At 41.0% G+C, this 23,130-nt stretch overlaps 3 protein-coding genes across 4 annotated transcripts in view; 2 read left to right on the top strand and 1 right to left on the bottom strand.

Annotated features, from left to right (window-relative positions):
• The window catches only part of MED12L (mediator complex subunit 12L), a 148,336-nt gene that overhangs the window by 41,767 nt on the left and 83,439 nt on the right, over positions 1 to 23,130 (bottom strand). Inside the window, exons 16-21 of the mRNA XM_085302872.1 lie at positions 6,739 to 6,886; positions 6,034 to 6,152; positions 4,709 to 4,852; positions 3,822 to 3,985; positions 3,193 to 3,324; positions 383 to 610 (exon numbers count right to left, since the gene is read on the bottom strand). Coding sequence (XP_085158998.1) covers positions 383 to 610; positions 3,193 to 3,324; positions 3,822 to 3,985; positions 4,709 to 4,852; positions 6,034 to 6,152; positions 6,739 to 6,886 — 935 coding nt within the window. The remainder of the gene's footprint in view (positions 1 to 382; positions 611 to 3,192; positions 3,325 to 3,821; positions 3,986 to 4,708; positions 4,853 to 6,033; positions 6,153 to 6,738; positions 6,887 to 23,130) is intronic.
• P2RY12 (purinergic receptor P2Y12) lies at positions 8,085 to 11,126 on the top strand. The gene is made up of 2 exons (XM_085302834.1): positions 8,085 to 8,188; positions 9,865 to 11,126. Exons 1-2 carry the CDS (start codon positions 8,123 to 8,125, stop codon positions 10,909 to 10,911), a joined length of 1,113 nt encoding a protein of 370 aa, XP_085158960.1. The 5' UTR covers positions 8,085 to 8,122; the 3' UTR covers positions 10,912 to 11,126.
• P2RY13 (purinergic receptor P2Y13) lies at positions 13,770 to 15,777 on the top strand. Of its 2 annotated transcripts, XM_085302842.1 has the most exons (2): positions 13,770 to 14,076; positions 14,622 to 15,777. In XM_085302842.1, the coding sequence occupies exon 2, from the start codon at positions 14,635 to 14,637 to the stop codon at positions 15,664 to 15,666; it is 1,032 nt and encodes a 343-aa protein (XP_085158968.1). In that variant the 5' UTR covers positions 13,770 to 14,076; positions 14,622 to 14,634; the 3' UTR covers positions 15,667 to 15,777. The 2 variants fall into 2 exon arrangements, with proteins under 2 accessions (XP_085158968.1, XP_085158969.1); XM_085302843.1 differs by lacking the exon at positions 13,770 to 14,076 and having other exon boundaries at positions 14,611 to 15,777.

Raw genomic sequence — 23,130 nt, 5'->3', positions numbered from 1 at the left:
GCAAAATATTTCTTGGATTACAGAATACTAATGGGCAAAGATTGTGCTGAGGAAACAATCCAGCACCAGAATCATTGAAAAGGAAAGCACCAAAACATCTTTTGCAAGAAAGCTGTTACTGAGCTGCTCTATTTGAAATAAATACCATAATTGCTGATATGAAAGGTGTACTATGGGTCTTCACAGTAAGTACTCTCTACTTACTATTCCCTTTTGGTAAATTATGCAGATTGATTTAATGAATGTAAATAAAGGAGAACTTACTGAAAAAAAAAGTGCAGCAACTAGAAAGAGCAAATTTGCAAATGAAAACAATAAAAAAACCACAAAACAAAAGGTGAAAGGAAACCTCACATTCTGATTCCAGAATGGTTTGTCTTACCTTCCTGCATCTTGGTGTCCCATACACACATTCATTAGTGCATTGCAGACAAAGCTGTAGCGATTGGCTGCATTATCGCTCAGGATCTTGCCTAGCATAGAGTAGTTAATGCTGTGAGCAGAAGGATTCTCAATAAAATCCAACATGAACTCTGGGTCCCAAAGTAAATTGGAATTTGAAGGATGAACATTGTTGTATATTGTCTGCTTCACTTTAGAACAGGCACTACTGAGGATGAGAAAAAAGAGAGTAAGCAAAATATTTTGCAGAAACACTGTTGAACATACCACATATGTTAGAAAATACTAGTTTGATTACCATTCTGTATGTAGTTTCAATCTCATTTTTGGTAAGGAGCATCTAACAGGAAATATGTATGACACATCAATTTCACTCAAGTTTTCTTCCAAATAAAGTCAAGATCCCAAATCACTTCTAAGACACTTACTGACATCCTGAGCAGCTGGAAAATTCTCTACGTATTTGTTCCTTTATAACAATAACTTCCAAGGGCATCATATGCCTTTCCAGTGACTTACAACAGTGCCTATCACTACTCCCTTTAATTATGTTTTATGATATGTAGTCATCTGGAATGGTAGTAAGAAAATTAAATAAGGAAAATGTCAGAATTCCATCTAAATTAAAAGCTTTACACCTGGTAAAAATCTGACAAAACAACTTCTTGAAAGATGAAACCAGTAAACAGAGAAAAAATATATAAAGATCATTCACAATAATCCAAAAGATCAAAAAATGCTCCAGGCTAGTAATGCTTGTATGTCAATTGGCTTTCTTTGTGGGGAGAGGATGGGGAGGAAGCTGTCAGTGAAGAACACAAATTTCACACATATATTTAAGGATGTGTTCTAAGTAGCATTTGTCTTAGGTGTTAGGTTTCCCACCACAGCTGGGAACTGCATTCACAGGGACAAACTTTATTAGTCATCCTATCTAAGAAGATTTCCTCATTCTTAAAGGAAAAAAACACACAAAAAAATCCAAGCAACTTAAATTTAAAATAAATGAGACTTTTGGATTTTTTGAGAACTACATTAGAAACAGAGCAAGATGACACAGGAAACATGGTGCCACCTGAAACTTATCTTTCAGCTCAGGAAGGGGCGTGACATGCCAGCTGAAGACCCGACACTGGGACTGAGGAAGGGGTCCTCCAGGATGCTTTCCCTTTGGAGAAAAGAACCAAGTCCCTACGCAAGTCTCATTCCTTACTAAGATGTTAAAGTTCAGGTGGAAGAGATTGTTAGAAGGATTTTTAATCTACAAGAAGGGCAATGCCTGACGCTAACCCCTTCCTGTATCAGTCAGCATAAAATCCATCTTAGATCCTGATTAGCAAAGAAAGAAAACCAATCCAATGGAAAACAAATAACCTAAACCTCACATATGAGGCACTTTAAATGACCTTTCAGGCCCCCATTTCCTGGGCACACACATCCTTACCATTGATCAGCTATGAAGAGTCACGCAGAAAATGGCTCCTAAGAAACAAGACTCCCATAGCGTGCATGCAACACAAATCCACAGACAGGCATTTATATTTTCAAGAGTATGTAGAACCCCAAATCCCTTTGACTTCCAAAGGCTTCTCCTGCTTCAGAACATTTTTTGAGAAAGACACACTACAGTAAATAATAAGCTTGTCACGATGTAAGTCTCCAGCACAGTCTATGCTATGGGCAAGGAAATTCTGACACAGCTGCAAGGATGCTGTCGTAGCATTTGCCCTCTACTTGTTCCATGGGTTTAAAATAAACATCTTCATAGCCCTACATTGGACTAAGAATTGTTCTTGTAGGGTAATATTAATAAAGCTGTTTTGTTATTTTCTCTTACTGAGTTTTAGATTTTAGAGACTACTTTAAGTGGAAGAACGAACATCTAGTTAAGACATTTTTATATATATTTCATACTTCTTCCCTAGCACTTCTTGTATTAAAGAATACTATTATTCCTATGCATTTATTCACCCATTAAAATATTACGATACTCCGAGAACTCTTTTCCTGCTCACTGTGAAGTGAAAACCACAAATCTGAAATGGGCAAACCAAACCAGGTATGTAAACAACGAGGGGTAACAGTAATTGAAGAGGTTTGCTCCTCTCACAAGMAGCATAGCTGCACATGAAAAGGCTCCCCTCCCCCTTTAAAATGTAAGGGCCAAAAATACAGTGCATGGATACCTAAAATATTTTTTTAATTTAAAAACCAAGAAAGTGAACATTTGAACATAAAACTTCAAAAATGCAAACATGTTTACGTCTCTTCCCACATTAAAGGAAATATTTAATAGCATATTATAGCTGTGTCAGCTAAGATTTTGTTATTTTTCACCCAACTTTGTATTTATTACAGAAGATTTGTAATCACGTGATGGAAGTCAAATCAGGCCCTCCACAGTCTCAGGCAGCAGATGTGCCATGGGAGGTGCCCCTGTGGTCCGAGCCCCACTCAGTGGGCAGGGGGCACCGCTCTGCAGTGACCCATCCTGCAGGGAGGGCCCCCTCCACTGCTGCACTCAGCAAAGCAGCCTGCTGAAAAAACACAAGCACAGTATGGAGGTCTCCTCCCTATGGGCGCCCCACAACAAGCACAGGCACGACTGCAAGGATAGCACAGGACCTCAGACCACAACCTCAGTGCAGTTTGCATAGGCAAAAGAATTCACTGGTAAAGGTAAAGCAGCAAAATGCAACAACATATCTTACAAGGAAAGCAAACTGAATTGAAACTTCAAATCATAGTGGCCAACATGTTGGCAGTAAGCAAAATGCAATTACCACCCACCTGAAAAGATCTCCAAATTTGCTTCTTAGATGACTACAGGACACATAAAGATCATAGAGGTAAGCTAAAATACACCTTTCTGGGGAAGAGCATTCTGAAGGGTTAACAACATGCTTAACCACACCACACAACCTGCAAAAACACAACAATTCTGAGTTAATTCCAACACTGCTAAGAAACACATCTGATACTTCTAAAGATCACACACATCCCACCATTAACTGCATGTCACGACAAACTCTGCACCAATAGACTGACAGGTTTCATGCCACTTGTGAGCTCACACCAGCCCCAGAGACAAAAGCATAAGAGATACTTGGGGGAGGGCATGGCAGGATCAGGCAAATGGGTAGCAGATACAAGGAAACACAACTTCCACCTTTTCCTAGATCAAAAAGTGTGCAAGTCACACTAGCTATGATTGGAGGGAAGCAGACTGCACTGCTGACACACTCACTCCCCCCTGACCTGAGCTCACTGGGCTGAGCTAAGTCCACACGCWGCCTTCCAATATTGCCACAAGTTTTCAGAGCAGAGGTTACCTGGTCTCATGACCTGGACCTAAAGTATGTTTGACTTAACGGTAAATGCTAGATATACTTTTTTGAAAAAATAAAGCTCTCACAAACCCTTCAAAGACTTGCGCAGTTTGCTCCAAGTTTAGAATCAGGCAGGCATGGTAGCGCCGCAGCACAGCAACTATGCACACACATAATCCTGTTGTGTAATTTCCTGCCAGACTGGAAGATTTCAGAAGCAGTTCTGCTTCCACAACACTCAGTTCATTTAACAGCTAAAAATATAAGAAAAATAATGAATTGAAAATAATTCCAAAATTAAACATATAAAATAGATGCCAAAAAAAGAAGCAATCAAGGAAGAACAGTATGGAAACCCAAAACAAAATTCCTTGGACACTAGAAATGAACGAAGCAAGGAACAACAAACTGTTAGAAAACACAGAAACACACACACACACACAGAGAGAGAGAGAGGGAGACAGAGAGAGAGAGGGAGACAGAGAGAGAGAGGGAGACAGAGACATTCCCAGAACTGTTCTTCAGAAATTTTTCCAATGGTTAAAAAGTACACTTGCTAATTACAGTTTAGTCTTAAGTATCAAAGTAGAACAGAAAGGGAAGTAGCAATGGGAATTTTGTTTTAGAGGTAAGGAAACCGAAACAGAGAAAAGCATGGCACCAAGCTGCGAGAACTGCAACTCTGCTAGAGCAGCCCGTCTCGCAGCTAGCCTCCAGCTACACAGTGCTACCCAGCAGCGTGCAGCAGAAGCCRTGCTGCATCAGTCTGCTGGCGCCCAGCATTACGCTGCATGACACCATCTCATCTCCGGTCCCCACAGCTGGGAAACCCTTGTTGCCTGGCTCCACGGCATAGCACAGATGTGCTTTCACCCACCAACTGTAAGGCTGGCTGCTAGCTCCATACTGCTTTTACAGGAGATCAATCATAGCTTTGCCCTGCCACACCTACAAATAAAGTGATTTTTTTTTTGTACCTGTACTGCAAAATCAATAAGCCCATTGACATTCAGCGCTGGTTCCATGAGATCGAAGATAAGCTGTATATGGTGAGCCAAGGGAAGATGATACGATGTTCCTGAGGCAAAACTTGTTATCTGTTCAAGAACGTTACTGGAAATCTGTGAAAATAAATGTTTAAAACCCTTAGATTACTGAAGGCTTCTCAAATACACCAGTATTCTACTAACCCTTTTTTGTACATGGGAAGTATCAAGTGAGAGCATTTTGCATGTAAGATACTAATAAATTATGTGTAAGGATAGAATATACCTACTACCCTGCTATCCTGCAAGTCAGCTATAACGCAGTTTAATTTCTTGTAGTGAAAAARCAAAACAGAAAAAGCTGATCTGCAGCTTCATAGCTGCTGCTTTACAGCTGAGGGTCAAACTGTTCTTGATACCTACAATATGATTTTTATTCTACGGAGTATTTTTAAAACACAATTTTTCTTTAAAGTAAGAGCAAAATCATTTTTGTCTTAGTCTTCCTGTATCGATTATTTTTATTTAGTAGTTTCAGATAACTACTACTATGTTATCCTGCATCAAAACACATAATAAATTAATTCAAACATGCTATGAAACAATTTCAGAATTATCATATACCTCATCCACTTTACTTTTTTTCTTACACCAGGCTCAGATTATTAAAATATACTTTAAAACAATAACTCATAAAATTATGAAATTCTATGCTAATATGTTTGCACAATTTCAAGTCCTTATGTAAACCAAACAAGTCAGACTTGTGATTTAAAACAAATCATTTATGTTCTCTAGTCAGCCGCTAAAGTAGCTTTTTAATGGTGAAGGTCGAACATAAATTCTAACAGCACAAAAAGAACAAACCACATTACCCATCTGTTTCCCAATGACATATACTCAGTTTGTTACAGAAAAACACAGAAGAGTTCACTATCCTTCATTAATACAGATCAGTAACATACCTTATACATATGTGAGAGAGGTTGATAAGTGCCTAATTTACTGATGAACCCTAAACAATGCAGTTAATTGAAATTTATGCAAAATTGATTTCAAACTTTTCATAATACAAAATTCATTACAGCCTAAAAGCATCTTGCAAAAAAACAGAATAAAAATCTAAAATAAATCACCAAATATTTACCAAAGCACATATTTTAAAATGCCACAGCAGCATTTTTCTTTTGCCTTTGAAGAAGCAGCATACTTAAAATTCCTGGTATACACAAAACATTTCTAAAACCTAGGTTTCCTTCCTATTTAATATCTCAACAGTAGAACTTAAAGGCTATGATTTTATACAAGAGAAGTACCTGAGATGTCACCTGATGTTGATCAAAATATGACAGTTGCTGTAGTTTTGTGAACACAGTCTCTAGGGTTGGAAATGCTTCTTGTTTGTTCTTCCTGGCTTTTTGCCCTTCATCCCCAACTTAACAGATAAAAAATTATTTTGGTCATTTTATATTTAATGGAGCCCTAGTAGTTCTGCATTATTATCACTTTAAAGACAATTAACAGAAATCRTAATACTTCATTCATGACTACAGAAAATCCTATTGTCTGTTTTCAATTATACTTGGGGAAAATACATTCCACAGCACGTAACAATATAAAAACTACTTTGAGGTTATTCCAGTGGGGGGGGAAGTGATATTTAACAGGACCTGAAAGTAATCATATAGTTTTACTAGGAGGGTAAGGAATACACATCACTCACAGATCAGTATCTTATATTCCAGGTTTTAGTCTAAATGCAATGTTTCCAGTCAAGTTATTAACATGAAAAATAGGAGTTTATGATTTAAGCAGCCTTTTACTGCACTAGTGCAGCAGAAAGGCAGTGCAAAAGAAGGCATTTCATGCTGTAGGACTAAGGTCAGTTTTTGCCGATTGACTTTGAAGKGGATGAAAGCCAAATTGCATTTAAACATGCATGGCTCCCAACGACTTGCTGAGCACCTCCATTCCCATGATCTTCATTACAGACTATCATACAGCAGTGTTAAAGCATTTACCACCCGTTTCAGTTGTACTCTTCTTATTTAGAATTTTCAGGATATCTTTGGTAATCTTCTTCAGCTGATGCCTTGCTTCATCACGCTCTTTACCAACACCATAAAGAAGAATCATGCGCTGGTTACATTCATGACTTGAGGATTCATCCTGAAAAGACAACAAGGAATAAAGCCTCGTTTCTTTTTTACTGTCACCACTTGCAGAATTGAGACTTGAATAGCCTGGACTACAATAAGCTATGAACTCTGTCCTGAATATGATCAGCAAAACTTAAAACAAACTTTCACTGAAACCCCTAACTACAGGGGCAGGTTTAGCTCAGTTGGTTAGAGGTGGTGCTGCTAATGCCAAGCTCGTGGGTTCAGTCCCTGTATGGGCTATGCTGAGGATTGGACTCAACGATCTCTAGAGGTCCCTTCCAACCTTACCATTCTATGATGATTATGTTCTAACTCCAAAAGCATCTCCTGTGGTTATCAATGTCGGGGAAGCAGAGCCAAATGAAATCACAAAACGGAGTGAAAATATAGAGGGAAAAATGTAATTTGTATTATGAATTCTGTATGCCTCTATATGGACAAACTGAAGAGACAGATGACCCTCCAAATTGTACCCTGGATTGATACTCAGAAGTAAATTAGTAAATAGAAGACAMGATGTCTAGCAACTGTACACCATTTTTATTGCTATATACAAATTCRTTAAAAAGAAGATGCAGCTCAACTCACAAAATTCTAGTTGGTATATTCAAAAGAAACTAAAATATGCATACTTTATTTAAATGTTAACTGACTAGATTTAGTTTCTAATAAACTATATTATGGAATATTAATGCAATTAATGGAGAAGTGCTCTGAAAGTCATGTAACGTGTAAATATTTTGTGCAGTAATACAATTATCTTCTCTAAACCAATAAATCACCACTTCTCTATATATAATGAGACTAATTCAAAATTTTTTTTAAAAAAAGGCTATATATCAGAATAATATTAAGCAATACGTACCACACAATCACAAGGCAAAATRATAGTAGGTGGGAGTGCTACTCTCCACTGGGAAAAGTTGCATGGTCTTATAAAATAAATGATCTATTTTTAACAAAGTGGCTCTGTGTAGGTTAAAAGCAGGAAGTAAACCTCTAATTATTTTTGAAAATTCTTTTTCTTTCTCTCTTTTAGAGGAAACAAAAGCAGAAGCACTGAAAACGTCACTTGGAATTGGCAGCTGTTTCTTTGGCTAAGAAAAGGGTTTAAAACCCGTGGATGGAGCCCTAAGCCTCAGACTGGGATGTACGGCTCCTGCRCCACTCGCTCTCTGCTCTGCAGGATCTGTATACATGAACACTCCTGCCTGCTCAGAAGATACAKAAAAAGGAACAGCAAATGACCCTTAACTTCCCATCCCAGGGCATACACAACTATTTCATCGCTTCTCAACAGCACGCTACGGTAATTTTCTCTTTCATTTCATTTTTTTGTCTGATTTTGCACGTTTATGCAATAYTTACGTCATTTGAATCAGAATCTGCAATTAAGTCTTTCACATGATTCAAAACMAAAGCCAATTTGGAAATTCTTTTCAAATCCTTTGAGATAAAGAAAATCAAACTCTGGGCCTTTTAAAAGGAAAATGTCAGAGTACTTGGACACTGACTAAGCTTCAACTCTYTGAAGCACCTTATTTTACAAAGATATAGAGCATACTGTAATATATAAATTTTTAGAATTCTATCACTACACACCTAAAATATACTCCTTTCAAAACATGACAACTTTTATTCAACATCCTTACCTGTTTTTTCAGCCAACAAATTTGGATCGGATCTGATAAAGGTTTTCAGATTAAAACTRATGTTTTTCAGGCTAGTCCTCATCTCCAGTTATTTGTAAGCACAATGCAAACTGTTCAGTGCTTGTGAGTAACAGACTGGTCAGCACATTATTTGGTTATGCAGCTTCATTTCATGGTAATACAGGACTAACAGGTGAGCAGCGTTATGCAATAGTTTCAATGATGTTTTTGTATGTATACTCACTGCAGAACTGCAGAGCACCACAACTTCTGTGCAACTTTTCCAAGTTGGTTTAAGTCAGTGAAACTAAGTTTAGCACTGATAAGGTAACTCATTTAGGACAATGACAGGAAGAAGAGTCAGATCAGAAGTAAAGGTACAAATACGTAATACATACATAAAAAAAATCACAAATAATTCACCTAAGAGAATTTAGTAGTAAATGTGTAAGTATTAAATATAACAGACACTTAGCTAACTGCTAAATAGGCATATTGAAGAGCAGTTACTTGCATCTCACTTTATTCCTGCTTTGAAAAAAACAAAGAGTGACTTTGTGGGGTGCCAGATTCACCCTTTGAATTAAAGTCCAGGTTGGAAACTGGCACTTTGCTGAAACACTGGCTCAACATGGGCAGACAGGAGTTGTTCCTGAGCAGGCAAGGCACAGACAGAAAGACAAAACAGCTGCAGGAATAGCTAAAACGTCAGGCTAAAACAATACCACTGAGAAAGATGATCAGCAAAGCAGAAAGAAAATTAAAAGAAGCATTTGATTCCTTTCATTTCAAATGGTCCCTGCTAAATCTGCAGTCAAAAGCCATTTAAGCATACCCCTTTTCCATGTTAAGAAGGATGTAGAGGACATTTCTCTCTCCTGCTTCAGAGGAAAAAAGAGCTGTTTGGGAAGACACGCACRCATTTATGAAATTCTAGCCCTGTCCTGCCCTCGCGTGCCATGAGTAACTGCACTGGAGACCTGGGTGCCAGGCGAGAAGCCACAGCGCTGGCCCAGCCAAGGCAGTAGGGACAACCACCATGCGCAGACTCCCCGAGAACGGCATGGCTCACTTCACCTCGCCCGCACCTACTTCAGTACATGAGGCAGGGGCGAGGGGCTGATAGGATCCCAGTTCCAAACACTGCTTCATCTAGTGCTAGCTCTCCATATACAGAAATGTCATCCACAGCAAGGTAAAATGCAAGAACTTACAGCWGCCAGAATCCCCATGTAAGGTGTCCCTAAAAAATTTAAAAATAGATTTAAAAGGTCAAAGTCTTATGGCAGAGATGATTCCCAATTTAACTTTTTCTCTTTTTTGTTTTCACAAGGAGGGGGGAAAAGACGAAGTGCAAATGAAAGCCACAAACAACTTCAGCTACTTTAGAAACGACAGCAACTGTACCAGTGATAACAAAATCAGTCAAGTCATTTTTCCTTTGCTTTATACAATTCTGTTTCTGGTGGGTATCACCATGAATGGCCTGGCAACATGGATCTTTTTTAAAATATCCAGTAAATCCAATTTCATCATCTTCCTCAAGAACACAGTAATTTCTGACATCCTCATGGTCCTAACTTTTCCATTTAAAATCCTTAGTGATGCAAAGCTGGTACCATGGGTACTGAGAGGATTTGTATGCCAGGTCACCCAGGTTGTGTTTTACTTCACCATGTACATTAGCATTTTGTTTCTTGGTCTAATAACTGTTGATCGCTATCAGAAAGCCACTTCGCCATTCAGAACACCAACCACAAGGAGCCTTTTAGGTGCCAAGATCCTGTCCACTGCAATTTGGATATCAATGTTTACTCTTTCACTACCCAATATGATTCTAACAAACAAGAAAAAGACACCTAAAAACGTAAAGAAGTGTGCTCTCTTGAAATCCGAGTTCGGCTTAGTGTGGCATGAAACTGTAAACTACATTTGTCAATTGATCTTCTGGGTTAATTTAGCAGTCATAGTTGTATGTTATATACTCATAACCAAAGAACTCTACAAATCCTATAAAAGGACAAAATGCACAGGAAAAGCAGCATCCAAAAAGACTGTAAATCTGAAGGTTTTTATCATTATCGCAGTGTTCTTTATTTGTTTTGTGCCTTTCCATTTTACTAGAATTCCCTACACTTTAAGCCAAACAAGACATGTTTTTGAATGCTCTGCTCAGACGACCTTGTTTTACTTGAAAGAGAGCACACTCTGGCTGACATCACTAAATGCCTGTCTAGACCCATTCATATACTTTTTTCTTTGCAAATCCTTTAGAAAGTCCTTGCTAAACATGCTGTGCAAACACACAATGCCGTCAGAACTCAGAACGCGGACTGCACAGCAGAATGAAAGAGATGACACAGGGGAGACTCCGTTATAGAGCTAAGAACCAACTGTATCGCTATTTAGACAGCTATGTTTATTTGAATAAAAAAAGCACCAGTTCTCATTCTGCTGAAGTCAATGTCTCAAATTTTGCCAACTTCTTTTTTGTCCTGAAGATGAAGCACAAGCACACTGGAACTAACGTTACTGGTTGCAAAATGTCAATRGAGAAATTAAAAAGTTTGAATAAAGCAAAAGAGCATCAATTGATCATGGCCTATATACTTCTTAGAACTACTAGGAAAAACTCAGAACTTCTAGTTAGAACTATAAGGAAAAGCTAAGCTAAAGTCATGAAATGCTACAGGATAAKATTATGAACCATCTAATTTTTACAGTTCATACTGAATTCAGCCCAGAAAAAATTTGGCCACGTCAAAACAAGATCTGAGAGATGCAAATAAAATCTACAGTAAATATGATTTTTAAATACAGGGAGTTGTCACCTTCCATGCAATTGTCATACAAGTAGAAATATAGGACATATATAGATAATCTACCAATCTGTCCAGACTTTTGGCAACAGAGTAACATTTTTTTTATTGCATTATATGCTTGCGATTTTTAATACACTGGCCACTAATTAATAGTTCCATGTCATAGTTAATTATTTCAAAATCAGGCTTATCTAGATGTGACTTAAATCTTCAAATATTCTACCTTACTATGTGAAGAGCAAACAAAAAGTATACACTTTTATAGAGATTAATATATTATATTGGAAAATGTCTGAAACTTCAATCTGCAGATTGCAGAWTTCCCTTAAAATTTCACGGAAAGAAAGACTCAAGGTTAAATTTTTACTGATTACTGAGGGCAACTATGCACAATACGAAAATATGAACTACTTARGTCATTTCATTTGGAAAAGTAGAAAAAAATAGGAAAAAAATAACAACATCTACATGTGAAAAAGATCCTAGGCTACTGTAATAAATTACAGCTCTTCGTTTCGCCACTTTGCAAGAGTCCTTCCAAAAGCCACTATCCTGCTCATTTTTCTCTAGTAAGGTTATCYTGTCCTTAGCAGGGCACAAAGAATTTTCTAGACTGATATCCAACATCCTACAGAGTTAAAACAGTTTACTTAATATTTCAGTACTCAGCAGTGGAGTTGATGCATCTCCGACGGCCTGCCAGAATAAATCAAACATTTTACAAATTATTTTGTGCACTGCTGATACTGCTATATGCACTAACAATGGTTACAATTAGAGAMTGGGTTATACTGCAAAAAACAGGGAATCATTATTTCCCTGGAAGCAATCGTATCAGTCACTTGAGAGCATTTTCTGCGACTGGCTAGTGCCCAGCATCGACCAGTTCCCAGCTGGTGCCTGGAAGGGAAACACAATGCGCCCCACTGCCACACCAACACCCATTCCTCACATTTTTTGCACCTGCACACAGAAAGAGAGTGGCAATTACCCGACAGTTGCTCCTCCTGATCAAACAAGATACACAGGCAACAGATACTACAGCTGTCTTACGTACTAAGCAGAAATCACTGAGATGATAACCAGAGGTACTTARCACCTGGGTCTGAAGTTGGGAGCAATGTCAAGAGGTGAGCAGGGAAGAAAAGGCAGAAGATGCTGCCTTGGAAATTAGTTCTGGGGCATCGCAATGGACTATCTCAGCTTTATAGAGCCTTTGATGCAAGAACTGAACTCAAGTCAGGCACTCAGACACATTTCAAATGCTGATGATGGTGAGGGTGACCTTCACCTTGCTCATCCTCAAGGCTCTACACTCTCGACCAACCATTTAACACAGAGAGCAGCACACGCACCTACCTTAACTGTAACGTAGATGCTTATACATGACCTTATCTTCAATACAGCCACAGCAATCCACATCTGYCCACAAAGAGGGCTTTAACATGAGCCTTTTACAAATCACAAAGTAAGGAGTCAGAACTCTAAATTATGTCAGTTGACAGGAAAATACAAGACAAATCACACAACTCAGTTAAACGTATACTAAAAGGTATAGGTACAGAGAAGCACACTAGATTCCACATGTTCTGAATTTTGCGTTTCACAGAAAATGAAGTGACCCTTTAATACTCGATCAAGAAGTTATTAGTAGATTTTTGCCAGAACTAAAAGATTTCACAAGCATTCGTGATTATATTTACTAGTGGAGATAAAAAGAACATGGACTTTATTCATCTTGGAAATCAACACAATAAATACAAAGCATACCATGCAGCAAAAGCAGCCTTGCCAGAAACAGAAGGTTGTTGTAATCACCACGCCATATCACCTTGCCTCAAAGACTCCTAAAGAAATAAGAAATCCCATTCTGGAGGTCAAACTCTGGTTCACTGCCAACATACACASTCTCACAAAGAAAATGTATTTCACAGTTTAAGGCTGCTTATGGTTTTCATTCCTCCTCTTTCCTGACTCTTCTAATATTAATTATTATCCAGCAGATTTCAATCCTTAGCTGTTCATTCCAGTGTAAAACATACACAGCACAACAAAAGGACTGTAGTTTTTCATGCCTTCAGTTGTTTAACTGGCTTATTGCTCAGTCTACAGAGAAAAGATACTGGGTTTCCAAATATGTTGGTGCATGTGATTTTGTAGTTGAGTAAGTTTGTGGTGCTTCATTCCATTTTAAGAGAAGACTAAGAAAAGAATTTTCCTGAAACTAATAAGCCAATCAGTCACTTAACAATGACTATCATTATCCAGAAATCTACAGGTATTCACACACACATTAAAAAAAAAAAAAAMCTACCTCAGAGCTAAATTTGAAGATTTCTGGAAATGCTCTATGTTCTATCATTTCTTGTCTCTAAAGGAAACAAATTTTAATGGCACAATATAGCTGCCATCAGATCTGTACCACGCACACACAAAGCCAGAAAATGTGCCTATTTTGATGGACACAGTCATTTTCTTTCTTCATCAATAAAGGAAAACGAATTTTACTTCTTGCCACACAGCAAAAGGCAGAGCAAGATGTGATTAACTAACWAGGGCAATACATGAAAATGGGGAAGGAAACAACACAAAATCACCAGCAGAAAAAGTCTCATCTTTATGCACATTTCCCCATTCCTAATACTTTGCTCAAGGTTTCTGTCAGCAGAGGAACGGCGCACGAAAAGCAGATAGACAAAGACGCTGCTGCCACACTTGTACAGGTACTTGCGGCATCGTCGTGCTCTCACRGTGTAACGGGGCAGGCAGGGAGTCTGGCTCTGATGTGTAAAAGAGGCTGATGATCAGGAGCATGCATTTTATCCTGAAAAGACGTTATTTAGATCTGCACTGGGAAATGAAAAAATGGTCTGTGCTTGGTAAGAAATATCAGAAGCCGCTTCCCCAGAATAATATTGCTTTTGGGCCATAAGCATAAAATTTCTATTCAATGTATTATTATATTTTAAAATATATTTCCATGTAAATGCAAACTGTCTTCTAGGCATTCTGCTGCTACATTTTGCTATTATGTTATATTAGGCCTCAATAAGGAATATAYACCATTTTTAACTTTATTAGAGGGCATCAGCTTATAAAAGACTTAGACAAAACTTAGATTTTAAATGAAAAGGGAAATTGGTCAATCTATTTAAGGTATGTACATTGAGAGGAGTTTTGTTCGTCTGTATACACCTGCTAGGCACAGTGAAGAACATGTCATTTCAAATATAAAACTGTTGCCTTTTATGTTTTATTCCCCCCTCAGTCTGTTTCAAACGATGGGAGAATTTGCAAATGGGAGTATCATCAGTAATTCCAGCGGAACACCCTCCTCCCCACCATGCCACCGAGACACCAGGATTATCCACCTGGTGTTCCCAACACTGTATACGTTTGTCTTCCTTCTGGGACTTTCACTGAACAGCTTGGCTTTTTGGGCTTTCTTCCATATTCCAAGCACATCTACTTTCATTGTCTACTTGAAAAATACAGTAGTTTCTGATTTTATAATGACTCTGATGCTTCCTCTGAAGATCCTTACAGACTCTGGCCTGGGACCGTGGCAACTCAAAGCATTTGTGTGCCGCTTTTCAGCTGTGGTGTTTTATGAAACCATGTATATTAGTATTGTACTACTTGGTCTCATTGCTTTTGACAGGTTTCTCAAGATTGTGAGACCTTTTGGGAAGTTCTGGGTGCAAAACGTCACCTCAGCAAAAATCCTTGCAGGCCTGGTCTGGCTCTTTTTCTTTGTTCTCTCTCTGCCAAATATGATCTTATCAAACAAGAAAGCGACACCACGAGCCGTGAAGAAGTGTGCTTCGCTGAAGAGCGACTTCGGGCTCAAGTGGCACGAAGCTGTCAACTACATTTGTCAGTTCATCTTCTGGACYGTTCTAGTCCTCATGCTGCTGTTCTACATCGTTATTGCCAAGAAGGTGTACGAGTCTTACACAAAGACACAGAGGAAAGATAACAAAAGCCAACAAAAGATAAAGGGGAAAGTATTCATTGTTTTTACTGTGTTTTTCCTGTGTTTTGCTCCATTTCACTTCTGCAGGGTCCCTTACACCCTAAGTCAGACCAGAGGCAGGATGGACTGCCGCCTGCAGAACCAGCTTTTTGTGGCCAAGGAAAGCACGCTGTGGCTCGCCACCACGAACGTCTGCATGGACCCTTTGATATACATGTTCCTGTGCAAGCCATTTGTAGAAAAGATATTATGCAGAAGATCGAAGACGCTCATGAAAGCAACRCATACAAACCCCACACAAGAGCCAGACACAAGAGCGTCGGCCACCGAATCTTGATTTTGCAGTTCCAAGTTCCAGAATTTYTGCTTGCATATTTATACAGAAGTTGAGAGATAACTTGTTTTCTTTCTGCTGCAGAAAATTAAAGTATGTCCTAATAAAAAAAAGCAGCCCTCTCGGCGGCACACAGCACACCTTCAGTCCCCCATGAGACCTGGGAGGGAGCCGGGGGTAACGCTGCTGGCTCTAACCCACAGGGCTGCTCACCAACGCCGAAGCGGCCTCCAGACTGCAGCTCCCCCAGTAGCTTAGCGTTTTGTGGCAATGGGTGGGCAGGGGGGGCAGGCAGGAAGGGTCCCCCACCTGCCCCCCCTCACCATGCGACRTGCCACTGCTGTGCGACATGGCACCTTGCAGCGCAACGTGGTGCCCCCAGCCGCCACCTCGCCGCACGACATGGAACCACTGCACAAAATGGCACCCTGCTGCCAACCCCCCGCCATGCAACACGGCACCCCTGGCCGCCACCTTGCCGCACGACATGGCACCACTGCGCAAAATGGCACCCTGCTGCCGCCCCCCCTGCCATGCAACACGGCGCCCCCCTGCCGCCGTACAATACAGCACCGCTGCACAAAATGATGCCTCCCTGTCCCCCCCGCCATGAGACATGGCAGCCCCCTGCTGTCATCTCACCACACGACATGGCACCACTGCGCAAAATGGTGCCCTACTGCCGCCCCCCCCCACCATGAGACATGGCACCCCCCGGCCGCCGCCTCACCACACGACATGGCACCACTGCGCAAAATGGTGCCCTACTGCCGCCCCCCCTGCCATGAGACATGGCACCCCGCTGCCACCGCCTCACCGCACCGACATGGCACCACTGCACAAAATGGTGCCCTACTGCCGCCCCCCCCACCATGAGACATGGCGCCCCCGGCTGCCCTGTGACATGGCATCCCGCCGCTGAGCAATGGGGAGGCTGTGGCTGCTGCCAGCCTTGGGCGAGCCTGGCCCCCTGCCGCTCCAGGCTTTGCTGACCGTGCACCGAGGAAGGCAGCTGCAGCAGCCTCCCCTCCCTGGCAGCTCCCCGCCTGGAGGGCCGCCATCTCACCACCGTCCTGCCCTCCCGTCATGGGCAGCCCAAACAGATGGTGCCTGAGGAGAATCCCCATTCCCAACCCAAAGCCCTGCGGCTCCCCGCGGCCCCCCGCTCCGCTTTCCTGCTCCCCAGGCGCGCCGGGGCCTTCCCCACCGCGCCGCTGCGGTTCCCAGAGCCGATCCYGCTTGCAGCGGCCAGCGCGGTCGGGGGCGGCTCTGCGCGGCCCGGCGGAGGCAGAGCCGCCACCCGTTAGGTACGGCCGCCCGCGGGCTCCCCGGCCTCCGTCGCGCTGGGGCGGCGGAGCGGCGCTCAGGAACCCGCCGCGCACTGCGCCCCGGGCTCGCCCCGGTAACGCCCGCCCTCGTGGGGCTGGGGGCTGAACGAAGGCCCAGGCAGCTCTGCGTGGGCTCCGCGCTCCTCCGTGAGCCAGCGTTCCCTCAAACAGCGCCTGCCTCCCRGGATTAGGCGCTATTCGGGAATTCACTGCCCCCACACGCGTACAGCGGTTAAGGGAGTAATCTGGCTGCTTTGGCAAAACTACATGTATCAACTTCTCGATATATGAAGCTGATAAAATACTCAATRCTTCAGCAGCCTCTCGGAGAAACGTGGCAGGAGGAGTCTGAAAATGTTTTATTAAGCCTGCTGACACAGTGCAGCAGTCGGGGGGGCAGCCAGGTGAAACCACGGCAAAAGGCCCGCGCCCGGCAAGGCCGGATGTACTAGGGCAAGAATCCGGCGTGAACCGTCGCAAACTGGAATTCTGAAATCACTCGTGCCAGCGTAACTCATACAGCATCTCCAGGACTCCCAGCAAAGATATACATCCAGTTTTGGATTAAAAAGCAGGATACTGGACAATTTTTAAGTTTGGTTACAGAGTAACATAAAACGAGTAACACAAAACGAGTAACAGTAATGACGAATTWTATGAAAACTCTGAAGAACAGAAAGAAGAACAGAAATAGAAGAATAGAAAACATTTTCTGTGATTATTTTTTTCTTTTCTCATTTCTACTGCTTATTAAAATACTTAAAAATGCTCTTTCTTAACATCGCAGACAAACTCACATTGCAGTAGATGCAGCACAGGGTTAAGTGCTAAGAGCCTGTGCAAGGATGGGTGTAACCACAAAACGGGCTGAGCAAGCGGCACCTTGAACACGGGTGTGCCAAGCCCTAGCAGAAGCTTCCTCATCTGTTTTTCAGCTGCTGCTTCTTAGGTAGGTAAAAGGGAGCCAGAATTATCAAATTCTGTAGCAGAGAAATGCAAGCTCACTGCAAGAATAAGACACCACATTTATCCACCTCCAGGAAAAAAGGAAAAATAATAAATAAATTCTAACATTTGAGATTTTCCACAATTTTTCCACAATTTTTAGATCCCTGACTCCAGAGGGAAGAATTGTAACAGTTTAGATCTCACAGTTATATCTCACAGTTTAGATTTCYGCTTTTTTGAGGTTCAAGAAAGGAAAAATGGCCAAAGCAGTCTTCTTCAAAAAGTTTTCCCATTTAATATTTTAYGCATCTGACAAAGTGGAGACACGTTCTGGGAACAGACTTCTCTCAGAGAAGCAGTTGCTGAGATATGACCACAGGCAGGGTACCTGCAGCACACTACAGAAAGCTGCAATCTTCATCTGGAATCTCCAGATTGCTTTTGCACAGTCAAGGAATTTATGTAACTGCAGAAAAGTTTAACAGTACCTTCACTACAATGTTCATAATTTTTCCAAATCTTTTTTTTCTCCCAGCAGTGAAAAGGTTAGTAAGCCACTCAAGGTTCAGGAGCTGCTAAGAGAAACCTTTGTTTTCCTTAGTTTCTGTAGTACCAGAGAGCACAAACACATGCACCGTTTCCATTTTGTGAGTAACTACTACAACCCATCACCAAACAACAGAAGGCTTCTTCCTTTCCGCATCCAAACGTTCCTSTATTCAGCATGTCTACAATCCAGACTGGATAACTGGCACTCGGTCTTAAGCTGGTTCARACAAGTGAATTTTATTCCAGGCTTCCCATGATAACTACTGACAGTTATTTTAACTTTTTAGTGGGGTTCCACCACTACTATTTCCAAAAGCACTACTTTCAAAAGACCAACAGTGGAGTTTTGTAAGGAATCAATCTTATTTGGGTACACAAGGGCTAGCATATATTTCTCTGTATTATTCTGGTTTTGGAAAAAAAAAAAGGAAATATATTATACCTTTGCTAAATACTTCCAGATTTCATATCAGAATGCATCTCCTCAGACAGGCAATGATTTCATTCCAGAATGCCTAAAAACAGAATCTAAACTTCAGATATGTCCTGACTTCCAGACACAGCAAAACAAATCACTATTAAAGCTCCTGTGACTCTGACTACTGCTAACCTTCTCATAGCTTACAGCAATACTCTCAATTAATCAGAAATGCAGAATAACAATGAATTCCTAGGCGCTGGGAAAGCCAAGCAGAGCACCCAAGATGTTACACAGATGAAGATATATAAACACACAGATCTACAGTTTGTGTGTAAACTCAAAATGTACCAGAACAGATTTAAGCCTATAGAAAGGATCAGTCACTCAAGAGACAGASAAAGAATGAACAGACTTTTTATAAGCCAATTCCTATTTAACCCCTTCTTCTCTTTTTCCTCTTTAGAGGCAGCCATTAAGGCAGTGTTAAAAATAAATCACAAAAGGAAAAGTATCAAACACTTCGAAGACACTTCCATTGACAAAAGCACCTCCATCTTACAAAGYTGAAGTTACAGTGCTTGAGGAATCATGCCCGTATGGTAAGCTTTGTTCATTCCACCCTTTTTCTATGTTCTTTTTTAGTAAAAAGGGAGTCTCATGTGCTATCCAAGTGGCCAAATCTGCTTTAAAAATAAACTCGTAGCTTGTATTGCCAAATGCGATAGTAAAAGAGTTTTAGCATGAAGCAACACAGTAATTGTTGTAATAAGGTTGTTCAAGCTCTTATGAAATCTGAGAATTGCTCTGTAATCACCAGAATATAAAAAGGGGCATCTAGCCCTTAAATAATGTGAGCAAGAGTAAAGTTACGGGTTAGGTTTCAGCTCTTCTTCTCATCGGAGCTTTACATTTCTTTCACACAGTTTTTACGACAAGCTCCTTAGCATTTCCTTTTTATATGCCAGCTAGTCTTGACTTGCTCCAGCACGAGACTGCCAAAAACAAGTTTATGTTAAAAGCCTGCTAGAGGATGCTGTGTTAATGATTTCCAATCCACTAAATTCTACTGATGCATCAAAATAGAGATATCCAAAGAAAATTTGATGTGCCATTGTACCACATTCCCCCAAAGAAACAAAAACCAATGCCCCCACCCCATTCCCATGTAATYATATCAATCCATTTATTAATTGACTACTGTTAACATATAAATTTTTGTATATGTTCTGCATTCACAGCATAACAACTACTAAACTCTCTGTAAGAAATTAGACTATGTATCTATAACTATATAACTAAATATTTCAGTTTTTCTTTCTTCACCATTACATGTCCTCTACGGCTACTTCTTAGAGCCCAAAGACAACATCAGCGTCAGAGGTGCTGAAGAACAACAGAGCGAATCAGAACATAACACACTATTCTGTCTTGTCTTGACTGAAGTCTCCAAGACGGAGGCGAGAGGACCAGAGGCCCATGCCAGCATCACTGCGGGGTCAGAATGGCATCCCACAGCAGGGATGCAGCACAACACCTGGCTTGCAGGTGCATGGTCCCGTGCAAACAGGCTTACTTAATTCTAATTCTGAAAGTTATTTTAAAAACTGCTGTTTATGATCTAGCTACAAAACCTGCTTCAGCCCCTCAGCTAGAACATTTGAAGTTCCAAGAGGATCGCTGACACCAGGGAATGGTTCTCAAATCACCAGTCCCAGAAGACAATTGTTTCTCAGGACAAGAGAGAGAAATCACCTTATCACTCCTTGTGTGTTGAAGCTTATGCTGTTGATCAACCTGGGTACAGAAACACTGGAAGTATGACTAACAAATTCTGAATGTTTTGTTCAGTGCCCAAGTTTTGAAGTTTCTGTTCCTTCGGGGACCATTGACACTGGAATTCTGGGTTCCAAACCTCCCAGAAAAGTACCACCTATTAGGAGGTATCTCAATAGGAGAGAGAGAGAAAGACTTCTGTAATGTTTGCAACACTTTCCAGACACAAAATGAGAGGGTTTCTATTCAGAAAATCTGAAGGGCATGAAGCTATCACGAGTGGGAGCCCACCTTGACATTTGCATGGGTGTTCAGACATATGATCAGACACTTCATAGGTCATATCCTGTCTGTACTGGTCCAGGCTGGCCTTGGGAACCCTAAAGACAGACTACATGGAAAGATATGATCTCTGACTACTTATCTTAAGAATCAGGTTTCTGAAGGATTTTGAAGAATCTGATCTCAGCTAGTTTTCCAGGTAGAGAAATGGGGATACAGTATTGTGCCTGAGACCAGCTACCAGAAGAATAAGCTAGTGAAGATTTAGCACTCTGAGCAACCAGAATAGAAACCCACCTTAGCACAATAGTTCCTCATAAAAAGGGTTGTCCAAAGACAGGACATACCAGTGTGGCAGTGCCAGGACTGGGAAGGTAAACCTGCAGACAGATCATCATGCTGTCTGACATACAGAGGTGTCACCACCATTTCTTTCTAGTTCTCTGGAAATATCCAGTATACAATACCCTGCAACTCCCAGAGATAACAGAAAGAGTAGGATCTGAGATGACTGATGTAAGAAATCCCAAGGTGGATCAGGAATATTGTAATGGCAACAAAGAGAAACAGACGTATCAGTATGGCTCACTTGTTTCCAGGACCCATGCACCTGCTGGCAGGAGGTCAACCACATGCTAGTCTGACCCCCAGCAGCTCCTTACAAGAATGCAGTATCCAAGAAACAAATAGAACAGCATCAAAGGGAAGTCTGCAACAGGTTTGACACATCTTGCAATTGGCCTGAGACATGATCAAGATCATCTGTGCACAACTTCATCAACCACAGACCATGCTCAGCGATACCTAGTGCAATAGCCCTTTGCACAAATCAGGCCCCATAGAATATAGACTGAAAATCATCATTGGCAACATCAGAAATAGGCTGAAAATAGATCATCTTGTCAGCGTTTAAACTCTTGGACCTCTAACAAAGATAGCTGCTGACAAATCTAAGTGGTAGGAAGGTCAAAGAATAAATTCTTTGGACCACRGTTGTTTTACCAGTGATAACTGGAGAAAAAACACAGTAGAAAAAAAGTGGTACTAAGGTAAGATTGAATGCTGAATATAAACAGATTTGACTCCAGTACCAAACATCTGGTATTGGAAGAGAGATCTGAGAAATACCTAAGAGGGCTAAAAAAAAATTAAGAAAGTGATTCAAATGAAATCTTAAAAATTCTCAAAAGCAAGGTGACTAAGTCAACCCCAAGATCAGCACAGAACTTGGGCAGAACCCTCTTCTCAGTAAAACCAGACCACGCTGAAAGTCAACCAAAGACTCCAAAGTATGAGGTCAACTCAAAGCGCATATTAAAAAAAGGCAGATGTTCTCAGAGCTTTGGATTTTCCAACCCAACACAKAGCCACAGGAAAAAAGACAAGAAAGTCAAAAAGCCTCTTAAGCTCCACAGATCAAGAACGAGGTCTTAATACTGGCAGAGCAAGAACAGTGATCTAACATGGAGAAGGGAGAAGCCCTTCAAAAGAGATGTAATACTGAGAAATCAAGCTGTTTGCACAGATATGCAGGGCAGCCTCACTTGAGCCGAACCAATTAGTAACAGTGTTCAACACCATATCCTGAGATGGCTGTCATAGCTCTGTCCATGGGATGACCTTTCAGCTTGAAGGAGCAGTGTACAGGAGAAGACAGGGAGAGGGATACGTCCCTGACTGACAGAGGCTCCATAGAGAAGAAAGCACTAGAGCAAAAGTAATGTTAGGATAGAAAATGTCAGAAAGCCACTGAGAAAGCAAACCAAAGATTAGTAGCAAAAATAGAAGGCACCACAGGACAAGCAGCTGCTAAGCACTGGAGCAGAAGGAACATCTGAAAGCAGAATGGTGACAGAGACACTCCGTACTACTTAGCACTGTGCCAGGTTGAGAGATCCAGAGAGTTAGTTAAGTCCTCTCACTAACTACAAGAAAAATCTTCTCAAGCGTTGAGTGACATGAAGCATGCAATCCACTGTGCATGTCCATGTGCAAGCAACATGGACTATCATCATTAGAATATTCAGCTACTGAGACCAGTTTTGCAACTTCTAGTAATGAAGCCAAAAACATACATAGAAGGGTAAGATGTGTTCCTGCTCAGTTCATTCATCTGTTTTGCCATGCAAAAGCTGGTCTTCAAAGACAGGCCATGTCAGAAATCTC

Source organism: Rhea americana, unplaced genomic scaffold (assembly GCF_003343005.1).
Source record: "Rhea americana isolate MKP2758 unplaced genomic scaffold, rheAme1 scaffold_193, whole genome shotgun sequence".
Lineage (NCBI taxonomy): Eukaryota > Metazoa > Chordata > Aves > Rheiformes > Rheidae > Rhea > Rhea americana.
Note: the sequence above shows the minus strand (reverse complement) of the source record. Positions and strands in the feature narration are given on the sequence as shown.